We start from the raw sequence: 19,475 nt of genomic DNA on the forward strand, positions 1-19,475 counted from the left end.
ATAAGATAGTAAGCATACTACAAATGATGAGCATCATCATATCTGCACAGAATAATCCTGATAGTGTTTAAATGTGATCTCTACTTATCACATAGTACACTACATGAGAAAAAGCCTTTCCTGTTAATTGGGATATCTTTGAGAATATAAACAATCCACACTGAAAATGTATAAAGATACCATCACAGCCAACTTAACATGCATATTCACATCACTGTTTTCATTTATAATTATAAAAAAGTACAACTCCAGCTGTTAAGAAAATTAAATACCCATACTTGGTAAGTGGAGACAACTCTGAACTTACATCCGCACTGTGGGTGGCAGTTCACGTAGCACATTTAGTGCAACAGTCTTAGAAAAAAAAAGCCATTAAGATGGAGAACTTGCTACGGTGGACAACACAATCTACTAGGGTATTTTTTTATGAAATTGATACCCCCTACAATCTTACTCTGTCAGGTTTAACATTACCCTCTTTGTTATCTGGTATCCCTTTTGTATGATCATTGACCCTCTGAAGACTATAGCCCTCATTAAATCAATAAAAACAGGATGTTAGACAAGTAAACATTTTACACAGCCATTTAGTACTGGAAATGCATGGCAAGTCACCCTTTCCAAGTTTGTAGACCCTCCCCAATAACCATCAGAAGGGTTGATGCTAAGCAACTAGTCATGAAACTCGATCAATTAATATTGGAAATGCACAGTAGATAAGATCCATTGTTTGAAATACTATGAAAAATCGTGTCTACTCTTATAGCATTAATCAGGTCCTAACTGCAGATCACATTTTAGCAGCTCTGCACTATCCAAACATTTTTTTTTTATCTATACACCTACCTATCTATCTGTATAGATATCTATCCTAGTAGACCCACTAGGCTAGTGGCCTTTTTTCAGGGGAAACCTGAGGTGGCATTTACACTACTAGAGGAAATTTGGCTAGGGCATTGGGAAACTTCCCCTACTTGAAACTCTGAAGGTAGCGAGAGAGCATGCACATCTCGTTCTTAGCACAGTGGCAGCTGGGAGGAGGGAGCATGACATAAAGAGAATGGTAGAAGGCATGGAAGTCAACACCAGTGCTGCAGAGAGTTCCAGTAAAGTTATGGACGATTCAGAGATTATTTTGCAGCAAAACCTGTTTGCTGAAGCCAAAAAAGAGATGTTGATGAGCGAGTCTTGTGTTATTACAACCTTCCAAATAAAAAACAAAATGCTATCCTTCAAAATGAAAACCACGGGATAAATGGACAATATGGTGTTATATGTAAATATATTATACTGTAAGACCTGGGAATGCACTTCTGTGTCTCATCACTCTTGACACTCATCATAAAACTAGTTCCTTAGCTCTGCTTCACAAGATATAGTACACATCTAACAGATATCACCAATATATGCACAGATAATATCAGGAAAACTGCAAAAATATAAATAAAGGAATTCCTAATTTTGTCTTTAGGTACAATTCCACTTACACACTCTTTACAATTACATTCTTTTCTTCTGTATTATGGTTTTCCTACTCCTGGGTCTTCCTACAAGACTTCATTCATTATTCTCTGATTACCTGTGAATTCAATTCATTCTTACATGGAAGCCACAGCCTATCCTTGCACTCACTGGGTGCAAGGCAGACGAAAGCACACCTACGACAAATTTGAAGGAACATCAACTCAACTGAGACGTGTCTTTCTGATGAGGGAGGAAACTGAAGCACCCAAAAAAAACACATTAGCAGGAGCCGGGAGGGGGGGGGGGTCTTGCAAAGAAGGTACCCAAAGTGAGAACCAGGCACTGTGAGGTAGCAATTCAAAATGCTCTGCCACTGTGCCACCACCTCCATGTCAACTGACTTAAGAAATTCAAGTATATGCAGGATATTAACTTATAAGACATGCAACTAAATAGTGAGTGCACTGTTACAGGGAATCAACATCTGCAGCCAAATTATGTAGAGTATAACCTTTACTTTTACTTTTGAGTGCTGAAAGGCCATGGCTGGGAACTTTCTCTCTCTAACTCTTTACTTTTGAAACCATATCAGTAACTTCACAAACTCATTTCACATGTTGCAGTTATGTACTTCACAACAACAAAATGTTAACTATATCCTTGATATATCCACATCCGGACCATGTGTTACTGCTTAGGTATCCAGTGTAACAGAACACATTCCACACTCACTGTCACAATGAGATGAAATGAAACTTACTACTTTCTTGAAGTCAGCTTCTGCTTCATCTAGCTTTCCTTGTTTCAACAGTATATTGCCCCTCTGCAATCTAGCCTAGGGAAAAAAAACATGCCAACAGTTAAACAGGCAATGAGTATAACCATCATTACTTTGTTCAGGTGTGTCTGGCAGTGATTTGTAATATTTGGCCTTACAGGGGATACAATACAAATGTAATCAGTTTCTGAGACTGCTTGACTTGGTTCCTCACTGACTAAAACCAAAGTTAAAAATGAAAACAATCAGGAATCCCAAAGTTATAAATACAATGGAGACATGTAAATGTAGTCAAGCAATAATTATGAGCTGTAAAATAACCTTGTAGTAAGATGCAAGTGATTATGCCTTACATATCTACAAGTCAGAGGGTTTGGTTGTCAAAATACAGTTTGATAGGGACTGACATCAGACATCTTTTGCTATAATCAGCACAGAAAAAAAAACATACAGCTTGTTTTAGGTTTAAATTAATAATACATGGTAGACCTATATACGAGCAGCCTCAAGTGTTTTTTTGAGTTCATACAGATCTAAACACAAGATATCACTCTCATGTACTCTGTTCACTGTTGCGCCCTTCTGCTGGCTAGGAAGCTCCATCAGGGTCTAAAGCTACTTCTCAGGGAACAGATATAAAGTACAGTTGTGTACACTTACCATAAATGTAGATTTCAAGTGTAGTCACTGTTGCAGTCTCCACGGCAATACCCAGATTTTCTCTGAGCTACTGCACAATGGTACCTCCTATACTGAGCCAACAAATATTCCCAATATACCGACTGACAGATTTAGTGCCAACTTTACCTCTCTCTCCTCCACCAAAGGACCAATCACAATACCAATAGATTGACAGGCACTCAGTATTACTGCTGCACAGGTTAAAACAGCACTGTCCAAGGCCAAGAATACAGCTTCTATGGGACCTGACAATATCCCTGGCTGTGTTCTACATGAACTACAGAGTGAACTAGCACCACACCTGTGTGCCCTGTTCAATCACAGCCTCACCTCAGGCTTTGTCTCTACCAAATGGCGCACTGCTACAGTCATCCCTCTCCACAAATGAGGAGCGACTACAGACCCTGGGAACTACCGCCCCATTAGCCTGACAAGTCGGATATGCAAAGCTATGGAATGCATCATCATGGACTTAATAAACAAGGATATAGGGAATCTCCAAACTCTGGAACCTACACAGTTTGGTTTTATGAAGGGTATTTCATGCCTGCTCAACCTGGTTGACTTCTTTGAGTCAGTCACCAGATCTGTGGATGAAGGTAAGGTGGTTCCATACAGCCTACCTTGATCTGGCCAAGGTATTCAATACCATTCCCCACTCAGGAATCATAGAAAAACTCACTAAGCTAGGCATCAACCCCAGTGTATCACTAGATGCGTTGCAAACTGGCTCACAGACAGAACCCACAGTGTGAAAGTAGCAGACTCCAAGTCAGACTGCCGACCTGTCACAAGCAAGTCCCACAGGGTTCAGTCCTGGGTCCTCTCCTGTTTGGCATCTACATCTCTGAAGTCCAGGCCAACACGAAGAGACTCTGGCTGACAAAGTTTGTAGACAATTGCAAGTTGGGAGCTATTATTAACTCCCCAAATGATGTTGGCATCCTCCTACAGAAAGGCCTCACTGAGACCAACGACTGGTGTCAGAACCATGGTCTTAAGCTCAATGTCAAAAAAATGTGTCATCATCCCCTTTGGGAAAAACCTGGTTCCAGTGAATTACCACATCAATGGTAGTCTGCTGAGCACATAAGGAGTTATAAAAGATCTGGGAACACAGGTTGACAGTAACCTCTCTTTTGACCACCACATTGCCACTGTGGTCAGAAAGTCCTTCTATGTGGTACATCTCATTACTCAGGGTTTTGCATCCAGGAAGAAAGGGGTTATTGTCTTCCTCTACTCTACCCTCATTAAGAAAACAGAGTACAATGCCCCATTTGGCATGTACCTCACTAGACACCTGCAACAACTGGACAGGCCGCAAAAGTACCTCACAAGGAGGATCCTAGGCCTTAAACACTTGTCCTATTATGGACAGACTCAAAAAACTCCAACTATTCTCTGTCTCATATCGCCTACTTAGAAGCGATCTCTGCTTGAGTTACAAATCCATGTCTGACGCAGCTCTGTTAGAAATGCTACACCTAAAGAAATCCCAATCCCTCAACACCACATGCTCCAGAGACCTCAACCTCATTGCCATAATCAACAGAACAAGCTGGAGGGACAGGTTTATAACCTAGAGACTTGCCCATGTTATGGAATAGACTTCCCACACATGTCAAACGGAGCACCTCACTGGCCCTCCAAGAGAAATCTTGATGAGTGGAATGGAAGTAGAAAATTCACCCCGGGGATCACTCCAGTGGCTCTACTCGACAGAGGCACTGGCAACTAAGGTCGGGTGACATGATGCCAGGGTAATCCGGTGGGCTAGGCTTGTAAAGGCTCCAGGACCATTAGCCTAGTACACACCTACGAACCCCGATTTTGCAGGCCACCCCTGCCGCATGGTCAGCATCTTCCATTATATCCCCTCTTGCCCCGAAGAGAGTCATTGCCAGATGTGTCCTGGAAAGGCCCTTGGGTTTTCTTGAACCACATTTTTCTACTTCTCCAGTTCCTAGAATAGGAGCTTGGGGAGCGGAAAAACATACATCCATGGCAGAAAGGGTTTTTCTATCTTTTTCACACCTGGCTAAGTATCTTTAACTTTAGGGCCAAAAAGGGAAGATCTGTTAAAAAACAGTATTGACAAATGACGACTTGAATGACTCTGGGAACTCGCACAGGTGCATCCAGGCATGCCTCCTTATGGCTACGCCTGAACCCGATGACCTAGTCATCCCAACAGCTGCATGTGCAATAAGCCTCATGGATGAGTTAGAGACAGACTCTAGGGTGGCAAGCTGGGAGACTATTTTATCCTGAGCCTCATTAGACAGCTCCCGCAAGGGAACTCTTTGATCAGATCCCTCTGAAGTCTAATGAAGTGTGCCAAAACGTTCAACGACTGCAAGACGAAGGTTGAAGCAGCATAGGCCCACTTCCTAAATCTGTCCATCACCATAGACTCTTGGTTAGGGGGATGGACAGTGAAACTTTCTTCCACCCGTTCCTTCTTGGTGGCTGCTGCAGCTACCATGGCATCTAATACTAAGCCTTTGGGCCAATGCTGATGGTCTTTCGGAGCTGAAAGTATTTTATCTGGTCTCCTGGAGATTGGCTCTATGGAATCATGGGCCTTCCACACCCGCCGGGCGATCAGTTTGATAAGATTGTCAGCCGTTGGGTCACCCAAGAAGTAGATGGGTGAACACCAAATGCTTGCAAGTACACAAATCCCTCTGAGGACGGGTCTTGGGGCTTCCAGCCACCCCTCTGCTTTAATATTTCGAGAATGTCTCCAATGGGGATGTCTTCTGGAAGTGACCAGGGGGACCGCTCCCAGTCATCGAAATCCATGTCTTCTGTGAGACATTCCTCTTGGGAATCAAGGTGTTCCTTCTTACATGACCTCTTCTGAGGCACATCCTCAGTGAGAGCTTCTGTAGAGGAATTGGAAGAGGTAGGGCCATGTGCAGGGGTGTCCTGCAGTGTCGATGCTCGCTGTCTGGCTGTGGAGGTTGGTGGAAGCTCTGGACCAGAGGGGATGCCAAGAAAAGGCTCCAATGGGGGAGAAACCAACTGGGAGTCTGCAGAGGCCAAGGCCCTCTCCATAAGTTGAAAGGCAGGTCCCCTGAAGAGGGATGAGAGCCCAAAACCAGTAAGGACAACCTCAAAACTGTGGTCCCACCCCACTTGAGGAAACCGCCATCAAGGTCGGAGCTGAGGAAGAGCCTATAAACAGCGTCATGGAACTATGACCCCAGGAGTCCATCAGTTCCGAAGCAACTGAGGATCTCTGGACGAAGACTGGAGCCGAAAATATGAGAGCTGTCAGCACCAGGACAGCCAGAATCAGAGAAGTCAGAGCCGAGGTGTCTAGAGTCACAGTGGTTAGAAAAGGAATGTCTGGTGGAGTCCTTGGAGAAAGATGTCCATCTCAAGCAGGGAGTGAGGCTTGGGAATAAGTGGAGAGACCCTTCGCCACGAGGAGCTGATCAACCGACCTCATGATTTCGACTTCCATTAGACTCCAGGACTGTACCAACAAGGCTGAAGGAGATTCTGGCCTCTCCAAAAAGGGACTTGCTTGTTGTCGCACAAAAGTGTCTACTGAAGGACAGTACCTGGTTCTGGAAACTGAAAGAAACTATGGTTCCTGGGCTATAAGTGCCAGGGAAGAAACCAGTTCTGAAAACACTGTTGGCACTGGAACTGGCACAGAAGAAGGGGAGGCACTTTCAAAGGCTGGCGCCAAAAGTGGAGGAGCCAAGGTAGTCAATACTACCAGAGCCAATGGAGACAGTTCTGTAGATTTTCTCAGATTCGCCTTCGGTACCGCAGAAGCTGTGGGAACCAAAGGTTTCAGCTTCTTATGAGCCAGAGCAGAGGGTGATTTCAGCACTGAGTGACTATTTTTTGAGGAAGATAAAGGAGAAGACCCTTCAGATTTAGCACCTCCAGGCTAACCAGATAAGGCCTCTTCAAAATATGTTTTAATAAACCTTTTAAAACAAGTTTATTCTTTCTCTCAACTAGGGCATGGTGGCTAAAGGGGTTGACAAATGTCACACTGCTGTTCTAAGTGCACCAGATCCAAGCAATACACACAAGAAGCATGACCACTGGAGTTTGGCATTTTTCTGCCACAACCAGGATTTGAAGCCAGTAGTTCCCTTTCTTTTATCTACCATATTGAAATACAAGGATCAACAGCAGATATACTGATGCCAAAAATACACACACACACACACACACACACACACACACACACACACTCACTCTCTCACTCACACACACACACACACACACAGAAAAGGGAAGAAAGAAGGAAAGGCTACCAACAATGGTATGCCAAAAGCTACCAGAGGTAGGGGAAAGAGATAGCAATGGTAGGACAGATACCCAATGGTATGAAGGAATAAAGAGATAGAACACTCACTCAAAAAAAAAAAAAAAGGTAAAGATTAAAGGAGAGAGAAAAGAGAGAGTAATATAAGGGGTATACAAGTACGCTAAAGTACAGTTTTGTACCTAACATAAATGTAGATGTTCGAGTGCTAATACAGCTGCAGTCATAACAGATGGGTTCTCCTGCTGTCAGGCGGGTCCTCGGTCGGCCGAATTCCAAAGTCTAGGTCCGGCGTCAGTTGTCGTCGCTTCTTCCCTGACGTCAGTGCGACAAGGGTATAAAGGAATCAGCCGACACCATTTTCTTCAGTTTTTCTTGCCCCAGATGTCAGGTGCCCCCAGAAGGAAGGCAATACATAAATGTGTGTAATAATGCAGTGTAATATAATCACAATACAGTAGTTGCAAGCAAATACAACATAAAAGAATACCCCAATCAGGTTGTATGAGGATGTGTTAGCCTGTAGGCCTGTCCCAAGAGAGGAAGGAGGGAGGGAAACCTGGACTGCAGCTGTATTAGCACTCGAACATCTACATTTATGGTAGGTACAACACGGTACTATGTTCATCGTGCATACAGCTGCAGTCATAACAGATGGGTAGAATCCCAAAGCTAAGAAAGGGGTGGTAGGCACTAGGTGGAACTAGGAGGAGCCAAAATGCCCTGTAAGACTGCAGTGGCAAAGCCTGCTCTAGATTTGGAATATAATGGTAGGTTGTAGTGCTTGGAGAAGGTATGCACAGAACTCCAAGTGGCTGCTTCCAAAATATCCTTGGTAGGAACTCCTCTGAGGAAGGCTGCAGATGTGGCTGTGGCCCTGGTGGAATGAGTTCTAATGCCTGCAGGTACAGTTTTGCCATGAAAGGAATAGCAAAAGCGTATGCAGTGGGCTATCCATTTTGAGATTGTCTGTTTGGAAATTGGCTTTCCTTGAGCTCCTACCGCATAGGCCACAAAAAGCTATTCTGATTTTCTGAAAGGCTTTGTTCTGTCCAAATAATAACGCAGTTGTCTGTGGATGTTCAAGGAATGTAGTAATCTCTCCCCTTTGTTTTGAGGATTAGGATAAAAGGTAGGCAAATGTATGGCCTGATTTAAAGCTACCCTGGATATTACTTTAGGCATAAAGGACGGGTTGGTTCGTAAGGAAACTCTGTCCTGATGGAAGATGATAAAAGGATGGACAGCCATGAGAGCCTGTAATTCTGAAACTCTACGAGCTGATGTGATAGCCAGAAGGAAAGCTGTTTTCCAGGACAAATATTGCAAATCTGATAAGGCAGCTGGCTCAAAAGGAGGCAGGGTCAGTTTTTCCAGAATAAAATTGAGATCCCAAGCAGGTATTGGTTGTTTCCTTGGAGGTCTTAAATTCTTAGCCCCTCTTAGGAACTGTCTTAAGAGAGGGTGAGAGAATAAAGGTGGATCAGTGTTGTATTCTGCAGAAATGGCTGAGGCATGGATTTTGATGGAAGAGAAGGAGATTCCACTGCCTAACAGTTCAGCCAAATATTGTAGTATCTGAGGTAGATTCAGTTTTCCAGGATCCTGGTCCTTTTTCTCATTCCAGACACAAAAACGTTTCCATTTTGCAGAGTAAACTTTTCTAGTTGATGGCCTTCTGGCCTCCAAAATGACATCCTGCACCTCCTTGGAGAGTAGGGCCTGTTGTGATGCTAAGGAATCTTCCAGGCGGCTAGATTGAGCGTTTTTAGCTGGCTGTGAAGAGTTTTGAAGCTGTGCTGAGTCAGAAGAAGAGGCATTAGAGGCAGGGTCCATGGTGGCAAATGCGTCAGGCTCCTCAGAAGTGGGTACCAGTGTTGTCTTGGCCAGTCCGGAGCAATGAGAATCATCTTTGGCCTGTCTGCTCTGGTTTTCAATAAAACTTTGGGCAGCAGAGGAAGAGGTGGGAAGGCATAAACTGTCATTGATGTCCAACTGAAAGAGAGAGCGTCCACTCTCCAGGCCTTTGGATGGAAGATCCTTGAGCAGAATTTTGTCAATTGATGATTTTTGTGGGAGGCAAAGAGATCTATGTCTGGCCTTCCCCATTCTTGGATTATTTCTGTAAAAACTTTTGGATGTAATTTCCATTTGTGTGGATCTGTCATATTCCTGCTTAGGTTGTCTGCCAGCGTGTTTTCCTTGCCTGGCAAGTACTGTGCTTGTAGTTCCATTTGTAAGTCCATGGCCATATTCCAAAGTGACATGGCGAATCTGTATAGGGGGTAAGAATGTGTTCCTCCCTGTTTGTTTATGTACCACATAACTGTGGTGTTGTCCGTTCTTATCAATAGTTGACCTGGTTGTAGAAGGTCCTTGAAAGCTATAATAGCATTTATTACTGCTAGCATTTCTTTTTGATTGATGTGAAGATGCTTTTCTTTTTGGGACCATTTGCCCTGAATGCACCGATCTGTCATGTGTGCCCCCCAGGCGTAGTCCGAGGTGTCTGTTGTGATGACTTGATTTGCTTGAGGCTTGCTGAATGGAAGACCTGTGTTTGTTTGACATGCTTGAGCCCACCACAGAAATTCCTTTTGCAGACATGGAATTAGTGGTATTATTGTTTCCAAACTGTGGCTGTGTTGAGACCATATGTTTTCAGGTACCATTGTAGTTTCCTCATATGCAGCTTTTCACATGGGATTAGTAAGATGCAAGATGCCATGAATCCCAGAGCCTGCAGGATTTTCCTTGCAGTCAGCCTGGTGCAATTTGCTAGTGTTCTGAAGTATTGAGTTAGTTGCCCCTGCTTCTCTGGCATGAGGTAGGCCATCTGGGTGTTTGTGTCCAAATTGGCACCCAGGAAAATTATCTTCCGAGAGGGTATTAGCCTTGATTTCTTTTTGTTGACTGTGTATCCCAGAGAGTTCAACAACATTATTACATAAGCCAGATGTTTCAGAAGAATGTGCTTGCTGTCAGCTTGGATCAGGCAGTCACCCAAATAGGGGTATATTTGTATCCCTTGAAGTCTGCAGTAGGCAATTACTGATGCCAGGCATTTCGTGAATACTCTGGGCACTGTAGATAAGCCAAAGGGCAATGCAGGGAATTGATAATGAGTTGAACCTGCAAGAAATCTGAGGTATCTTCTGCAATTTTGTCTGATTGGGACATGCAGGTATGCCTCCTTGAGGTCCAATGTTACCAGCCAAGACCCCTTGCCCAGCATGGGAAGAAGTTGCTGTAGAGTGAGCATCTTGAATTTTGGTACAAGCAGAAACGTGTTTAGGATGGATAGGTCTAAAATAGGTCTCCAGTCTTTTCCCTTCCTTGGTACCAGAAATAGCCTGGAATAAAAACCTTGACCTTGTTCATGCGTAGGTACCTCTTGAATAGCTTTCATGTTTATGAGATCTGTAATTTGCCTTTGTGCCTCTGCCCTTTGATTGTGTGGCAGGTTTGGCTCTCATTTTTGGAAGGGTGTGAAAATGGAATTTGTAGCCTCTGTTTATAATGTCCAGGATCCATTTGTCCTTTGTGACAATATGCCAATTTTTTGAAAATAATGCCAGCTTTCCTCCTAAGGGTGCTGCCATTTGAGACTTGGTTGGCCTGCAAAGGGGAAAGTCATTGGTTTTGCTTTCTGAAAGATTGCGAGTTATCCTCACCACCTGTTTGTGAAGGTGCTTACCATTGTCTGCCTCTAAACGATCCTTGGGATTGTCTCTGCCCCTTGGGCACCTGTATCTGCCTCTGTGGGGTCTGTCCGTGGCAGGAAAGGACCAGTTTTTGGAAGGCCAATTTCTACTAAAACGTGGGGGTTGTACCTGTAGAAAATCTTTCACAGTTTGCATTGATTTAGCCTTTTCCTCCATTTTCCTTAATACCTCCTCAGCATTAGTGCCAAATAGTACATCCTTTTGAAGAGGGGCATCTAGTAATTTAGTTTTGACATGATCAGGCAAGGCTTGTTCCTTGAGCCAGGTATGCCTACGTATGACTGATCCTGTAACGGCAGCTCTGCACAAGGCCTCTAGAGCATCAAAACCACATTGTAAGGTATGCTTGCCCACTTGTTCTGCACTATGCATCAAATCCTGCAACTCCTTTAAGTCTGGTTGTCCAGGATGTGACATTTTACTTTTCAATTGTGATAACAAAAACTGTTGGTATTTTAACATATGGAACTGACAGTTTAAGGCCCTCATGGTTAAGGTAGCCAAGGTATATACCTTTTTTTCCCCACCTTTCTAAGGATCTGGAATCTCTCTCAGAAGGTAATGGATTTTTAGCAATGGAGGCCTTAACTCCCTTGGGGCCCTGTGAGATGGTTTCTGGGTCAGCAGCATGGCTTTTGTATAGAAATTGGAGAGAGTCAGGAACCCTGTAGTATCTGTCAGGCTTAACTGGAGCTGGAGGAAGAGAGTCCGGGATAAGGCAGGCCTTCGAGTAAACACCATCTAGGATGTCCAAGACAGGAGGTATAGCCAGAGGCCTGTGCTGAGGTAGCAAAAGAAATTCCCTAAGCCTTTTCTTGGAATCTGAATAATCTTGGCCTTCCCAGTGGAAGTGTTCCCTTAAGGTGTGCAAGGTTTCCCCAAATGAGAAATCCTCATGGGGGGGATACAGAAGGGATGGACTCCTCCGCATCAGAGTCCTCAAAAGGGGAGTAAGAATGTTCCTGATCATCAGAGTGCTCAGAAATAATGGAGCCCTGATCAGAGGAGGGGGAATCTTCCTCCACTCTGGGCCTTTTGTCCAGTGGGGGCTGAGAACCTCTGATAAGAGTAATTAAGTCCTCAGCCATTTTAAGCATCTGTTTCTTAGACATGGGGCCTGGAGATGGGCCCTGAGTAGCTGGCCTCTTAGAGTGCATGGTAGCTTTAGACTTAGTGAAAGCCTTAATGGAGAAAGAAGAGGAAGGTCTGAAGACACCTTGAGTGGAGGTGGACCTGTCCACATTCTGAGTTTCAACGCCAAGAGTGGCTTCGGTATCTGTAGTCGGGGTGTGGGCCGAGGAGCCTGCGACCTCGGGTACAGGAGACACTGTCAAAGAAGTGTCGTCGGTAGTCAGGGGCTGCGTAGGCGCCTCGCTGAGAACCGGACCACGTGTAGTCGGCTTTGGCGTGGTGTCAGTAGAGGCCGCGGACCTGGTGTGTCGGTCCTTGTCTTTTCGTTTTTTTGTCAAAACCGGAGTCGGAGTATCCGACGACATAGTATAATTAAATGCTTTCCCAAAATAATGCTGGGCGAACTCCGCCCGATGCTTAATAGTGCGTCTGTTGAATGTAGCACAAAAACGACAGACCAAGACGTCGTGGTCTGGGCCTAAACAAGGTATACAGAGGGAATGGAAATCCTTATGCGGTATTTGCTTCCCACAAGAAATACAATTATTAACTTTGTCTGACATCGGTCTGAGGCAAGAAAGGTTTCCCCAACGGGGTACTTAGCTTTTAGAAAGACTTCGGTTCCAAATTTTCGTAATCTCAGGAGCTGGCCGATCGGCACTTGTGAACTGCTTCTGCTTCGGGCATCACGCGGCAAGAAAGACAGAAGAAAATGGCGTTGGCTGGTTCCTTTATACCCCTGTCGCACTGACGTCAGGGAAGAAGTGACGACAACTGACGCCGGACCTAGACTTTGGAATTCGGCCGACCGAGGACCCGCCTGACGGCAGGAGAACCCATCTGTTATGACTGCAGCTGTATGCACGATGAACATCTGGGTAGAAGATTGAAATTCTGAAAATGAAATGGAATAAACAGTTAATTTTTACTTGGCTCAAGGAGAGTTCGGCTGACATCTTTACGAGATGATTGGCAAACAAGACCTGAAAAAATTTAGAGGCATTCTGGGTAGGAACTTGGCTCAGGAGTTTTTGGCTCATGTGAGCTGTTGTAACAGCCAAGCCGATTCCAAGACTCAGAACAGAGTCCCATCTGTCAAGGATAAATGAAGATTAACCTCAGATTGTATGTTTTGTTTATAAGATATGTATTTACATGGCAACATTTTCCTTTTTCCTTTTCCATTCATGTTAATGAGGACAATTGTTCATTATTTGCTAGCCAATGGAATTAGATGATGGCCTTAACTGAATGTTGAACAAATATACAAGGCTAATTGTTATCACTTTACTCTACTCTGAAGAAGTCCAGCTGCCAGGAAGAAAGCGCTAAATCTAATTAACTAATTATGAGTATTTTGGTTTTTGTTGCTCCCGGTTTTGTATTTTTACTATATTAAGGCAACAAAAATGATGCAAATATAATTACCCCCTCACTTTTCTTTTGTGAAGCCATAAAACATTTACTTGCTGATTCCTAGTCATCATACAGCATTGTGAGTTGTGCAATATGGGTACATTCAATTAATTATTTGTAATAAAGTTGACATAGTAGAGTTAATCATTATTAATGTATATATTCTAGTAAATGTTATTTAATGTTTTATTTATTCACTGTCACACCTTTGCTATGTGTTGTACATGCAGTCTTTGTCAATGCCTTTAAGGCAGTATATTTTTTCTTTGTATTGCTAAGTGCATTTATTACTTGTTATTATCTTTGCCAATGTAGCCTGTGTTGTGACTGGAAAGGGTCCTGGGACCAGTTCACATTCCTGGTTAACAAAATATAAACAAATACAAAATAGAAAAAAGGGGGTGAATACGATAAAAATAATTATGGAAATAGTAAAGCACATTTTAATTCTGCATAATTTCTGAGAGAGAGAGAAAAACCTTCCACTGAAGGCATTGGGAAGTAGCAGACAGTCTTGCTTTGGAGTCTTTACAGTACTATTTGTCACCTGTACGTGATACAGCAAGGATCTTTTACTACAGTGAGTTTTCACACCTCAGGATGAGTGTGTAGGGAAGGTAGTCAATTCCTTTAGAACTGCAAATGAATCCCTTTACAAAAGCCTGCTATTTACCTACTTTCTTTTGCTGGAAGTAGCTAACAGCTATTTACAGCCTACAACAAGCTCTGACAGTCACATAAATGAGGCTCAGTCAGGGAAACACATAAGTAGGTCTGTTACTGAAGGTGTTTAGATTACCCTCTTGCCATTCTGTCTTAATGGCATGAGAAAACAACACCACTTCCTTATGTTTAGTAAAATTCATATAAAGAGGACTTGAAATGTATTCTGGGAGGAAGGAATGAAAGCAAGAAAATAAGATCACATTACCAAAGAGGCCCAATCATCCGCCACTTTGTGAGAAATGCATTAAAATTGTAAAATAAGGACTTAGAGCAATTTTGATGCAGTAAATAGCTTGGAAAACAAAGATACAATGAAAAAAATTTTTGACTTCTAAGTTGGAGTTTTACTTCAGCTTCTCCCTCACAGTCCTAAATGGACCAGCTGGGCAAGCCTTCTCTGTATGTGCATTAACTGCCTGCTACTGCTTTGGCTCTAGACTTAAATCTTGTAAAACCAGTTTTATTCAGCTAAAGAAATTCAAAATATGTTTCCACAGTATCAGGAAATGTACTTACCACTGTTTTGCTTAAATTCTACACTTTTACAGAATGAATGATTTTACCTGTGGCATAAATAATCACTATCGGAACTATTATCCTTCTTCCCTCCACTTTTTCTAAGATAAAAACGATGACCTCCCTCCCATAATCAAAGCCCTACTTCCAGCTTTTTCTTATTTGACTTGTTTTTACATATTACATTTATTGACCTGGGGAGTTCATATGGTAAGAGCCCCCATTTCAATGAAGGCTTGGAGAGAAAAGCTCCACAACCTACAAAACATTATCTTTACATACATTCCTAGTACTGGTTAAAGTATGCATTGACAATACAGCATTACTGAGGGTAGCTAAAATTTCCATTGAATCTGTTTGTTCACTTGTAAGTATGGAGATACTAAAGATACACACAAATAAAACAAATTAGTACAATCAAGGAAAGTCTGGCTGTTTTAGGCTCTTAAGTCTGATTAAGTTCTTAATTTAAGGTACTAGAGCTACAAATACTTACAACTAAAATTTTAGTTAAGATATCTGTTAAGACAGAGATTAAAAGGTTAGTAGATATATAGCAGTTATTATATATTCCAGTGTGCATGTTGCCATAAAAGGAGAATGATGGAGGAGACTGCTTACAAATTGCCAGAACTCACTTCAATAAATGTCGTTCATGGGTTGGATAAGTGTAGATCTGATGCTTCACTGGATCCACATTCTTAATCCTCGAAGCTGAAGATTCCACAGAAGAACTTTTAATAAGGAATCACAAGAATGGCCGCATCCTTGCAATCAGTATCGTGAGACCACAACAAGTGATTGCCATGAAAAACTGCAACAAAACAAAGTTTGGATTGAAATATCTGAGCTCTGTCTATAGTGAGTCTAAATGGGTACCAAGGCTGCAAGCTACGAATGTCAAGAGATTGACAGGGCTATCTCTGAGACCTAGCTACATTAAAAATTATTCCCAGTGACTGGAACAGACTAATCAGAAACACTCTCCCCGATACCAGGTGCATTATGCAAGGTGGAATGAACAGTTAATCAATCACGTACAAGAACACAGTTACCTTGCGAAGGCAAGTGTGCTGCCACCACACACAAACATGCAACTGTATCTGGTGATCACTGAACTGGAGGCAAGTCCAAATGGCACAGTCCATGACTGGATCATACCATGATGAGCAGACACCTCCTGTCAAATTTTAGGCAGTAGTACAAACCTGAAGTTCCAAGTGGCATATCCAATTTCCTTCTACAAGCCAAGAGAAGTTTTACTGCAACAAGGCCACACATACAGGTTCTCCAAGGATAAAGGCATTTAAGCCACTTAACTTTAGAATGAGCAAGCGATCAATTTTTTTTTCTTTCTTTCTTTTTCTTTGCTCAAGTATCCATACCAGTTCTGGTTAAATGGAAAGTCTGGGATAGCTCTTTTCCTTATAAGAGGTTTAAGACTGTTACTGGTGCAGCGGTAGCATTGTCATCTCACAGCAAGAGGTTTGCCCATTCGATTCTCGGCTGGAGCGTCTTCTGTGTGGAGTCTGCATGTTCTCCCCGTGGTAGAGTGGTGTTCGAAAGACATGCGTGAATGGGTGTGCCTTCGTTGAAGGTTGGGCATTGGGCTGGCACCTCGGCACCGTAAAAATAGACTGCCAATCATTAGCGGACCAGAGTTCCACTGTGTTGACCCCTAACCAGGAAAAGCCAAAACAACAACCACTTTTGCAAATCTTTTTGATGAATGGGATGTCTGGATGAAGAAGAGGCTGAAGAAAAAAGTTTAACAGAATGTCAATTCTTTAATGCCTTGATATTACTGTCCTGTTCAAACTATCTGTGGTGATATCCTCTGGTGCTGACATGTGAATAGGCAGGTAACCAAAAACTGCCTCCACTGGGAAGACTGACAAGATTTTGGGGCAGTTGCTTATCTCCTATAATAATACTGTGACTCCAAGGACTGTTGAGAAACCTGGACATGGCTGAGACCACTTTAAAAACTGCTCCAGTTGTTCAAACCCTTTTCAAATTCTGTCTATTCTGTTACTGCTCACACTAAAACCACATATGTAGTATTTTTTTTTTTTTTTAATTCTGCAGAAAGTTCTTTGAGAAGTGGAAAACTTTACTACCATTAGAATTTTGCCCCCTTATCAGTCGTTTTCAATTGTGTCTTACCTCAGGGCTAGACATCTCAGGAATATGAAGGAATATTCATAAAAACTGCTTTGGTGAAGTCAGACAACCTAGGCAAAGTGTGATGTAGGATGGCGTACTGATAGCACAGCAGTCCGTAGCATTTAACGCCATCTTCCTGGTAATGTTTGCCAAGGTCAACAATACTTCTCTGACTTAACTTGCCTTTCTTTGATCAGCATACTTGGTAAATAGTTGACAGTGTGGGATCATTTATTCAGATATCTCCTTAGGGTTAAAAAAAAATGGTATCATATGGCTCAAGTTAACTAAGTGCTCTCAGAGAAAAGGCAGACATAGATGTGCTTCTTTAAATATTCAATAGTACTAAATGCCTTGTCCAAAGGTCTTACCACAAGGTTCTCACATGTAGCAGCCTTCTGGACAGCCACTATGAGTGACAAAGTGTCACGGCTAGGGGACTCTAATAAGAAACTTGTGTCTGGAAGGATGTAGCACTTGTCTACTTTCTTGGGAATAAAGACCACTATCAGGTAACTCCCAAACTACTAGACTGGCACTCTCACTGTATCTGCAATAGGAAGAACCACCCAGAAAACTTCCTAGGAATACAAAAAAACTTTCTGCAAAATCCATTGTGAGGAAGACTACGTTCAACAGACAACCCCCTCTGCTTCATCATCTAAATGACAACCTGAACTTGGGATTGTTGGCAGGGATGGAGAAATGCCAGTGTCGTCTTTTTCATTCTTTATTTCAGAAGATGAAGACTTTTTAGAGGAGTCGGTGGGTTTCCTCTTGTACCAGGCCTTTTATGTACCAGAAAGGGAGATTATGATGATGAAAACAATCTTCCACCTTCTAACAGTAAAAATGACAAACAGAACTTCTGCAGAGTATGACAGCTACAGAAAGTACAGTGTATGATAGCTACAGAAAGCACAGTGGGGAATGATGAAAATAGGCTAATCAGGCAGAAAGTACAGTTGTGTAAAAACTTGCAGTAAGAGTTGACGTTCAAATAGATCACTGTTGCAGTACTGCTAACTGACAGAATGTATCCTGCCAAGGATGCAACATTGTCAGGCAACTCTACAAAAGCTCAGAGACCTTCTTACACTAAATCTTTATGCATAGGTCTTAGGATAAACAATATGTAGTAACTTCAGGGATGTACAGGTGTGAAAATCCTCAGAGCTATCTTGCCCTAGGAATGAGACTGAGGTTAAGGTTCTAACAGGATGGAGTCTGGTACAAGAATAAATGACGTGACTTGCAAGATGGCTGCACAATGATCAACAGCATGAAAACTGACACTGAGAAACAACAGCCAGTGATATTGTCAGCTTGGCTAGTAAAGTACACTACCTGAATGCCAGCAAAGAAGAAACTAAGACTGCCTGAAAGAAAATCAACTATAAAAGGTGAAGATAAACAGTGACTGGGAGAAATCTTGCAGTTCTTCAGCAAAAGCTGCTCAAGCTCCAGCTTTGGTGTAAGAAATGGCTTCCAGTAATCTAGAGGAAAAAGTAAGACACATATACCTAGAGGTGACCAATATATATCAACTCTAAGTAACTCTAACAAAAGGCTGAACAAAATGGAAGAAGCTTTAAACAGATAATCAGATGAGCTGAAACTGCAAAAATCAGAGGTTGACATGAAGAAAATGGTGGCTGGGTATGAGACTGCTCAAGAAGAGATGTTTCAAAAAACGGCAGAGTTAGAAGAGACAGCAAGCAAGGAAAAGATGAGATTTTCTGATGTACATGAGAATCTGGAAGGACAGATTGTAATAATTTTATGAAAGCACAAATAAGCAACTGAACAGATATTCCACGGTAGGATAGGTTAATTGAAAGGGCACATTGTGAGTATGCTCCTAATTTGGCCATGAGAAAACAGACCAGACCAGTAATTAGTAAAGACATAAAGACATGATCACACCAGCAGAAAGAGTTGATCATAACAAAACTGTGACAGATAGGCTAAGTATTAAAAAGCCGAGACAGTAGAGTGTGCAAAATGATTATTCACTGTACACCAAGCAAAAGAGAAGCAAATTTATCACAGCAATTAAAGAATGTTGAGAGGCAGGTGTGAAATTCAAGCTGCTGTAGCAATCTGTCTTCAGAATATTTCCTCCTGAAGGATCAAAGTAATTTTTGATGCAGAACAGGGTAAGGAGTAAATACAAAAGTTTATCCAAAAAAAAGTGAGCCATCAAACAAAAGGTGACTCTATGAACTTTATTATCAGTAGAATGAGAAGCACAATGATGTTGCCAGTGAAACCTTTTCCAATGTTCCAAAGGAAATGCAAGAAAAAGCTGAAAGATAGGACTTTTGTTGCTGAACAGCATATACCCTACTTCATGTAATACATACCTGGAAGGATACTAAAGGGCAAAAAGTAACCAACTAAAACAAATGTTCTTAACAGTATTTTATAAAACATTTCATTATATAAATTGCATGTTATATAGTAAAGCATTTTCAGTAATTGTACTATGTGATAAAGATACTAAAGTAAACAAGTACTTCTTTACTCTTTTTTTTTAGTTTTAAGAAATGCAGGCATTACAACGTAAAAA

General features: G+C 42.2%; 1 protein-coding gene across 1 annotated transcript in view; it reads right to left on the reverse strand.

The window, feature by feature from the left end:
- Window positions 1–19,475, reverse strand: part of DNAJC3 (DnaJ heat shock protein family (Hsp40) member C3) — a 960,700-nt gene that overhangs the window by 626,623 nt on the left and 314,602 nt on the right. Inside the window, exon 4 of the mRNA XM_044072989.1 lies at window positions 2,225–2,299. Within this exon, the coding sequence (XP_043928924.1) occupies window positions 2,225–2,299 (75 nt within the window). The remainder of the gene's footprint in view (window positions 1–2,224; window positions 2,300–19,475) is intronic.

Source organism: Protopterus annectens, chromosome 5.part1 (assembly GCF_019279795.1).
Source record: "Protopterus annectens isolate FY-2018-M chromosome 5.part1, PAN1.0, whole genome shotgun sequence".
NCBI lineage: Eukaryota > Metazoa > Chordata > Ceratodontiformes > Protopteridae > Protopterus > Protopterus annectens.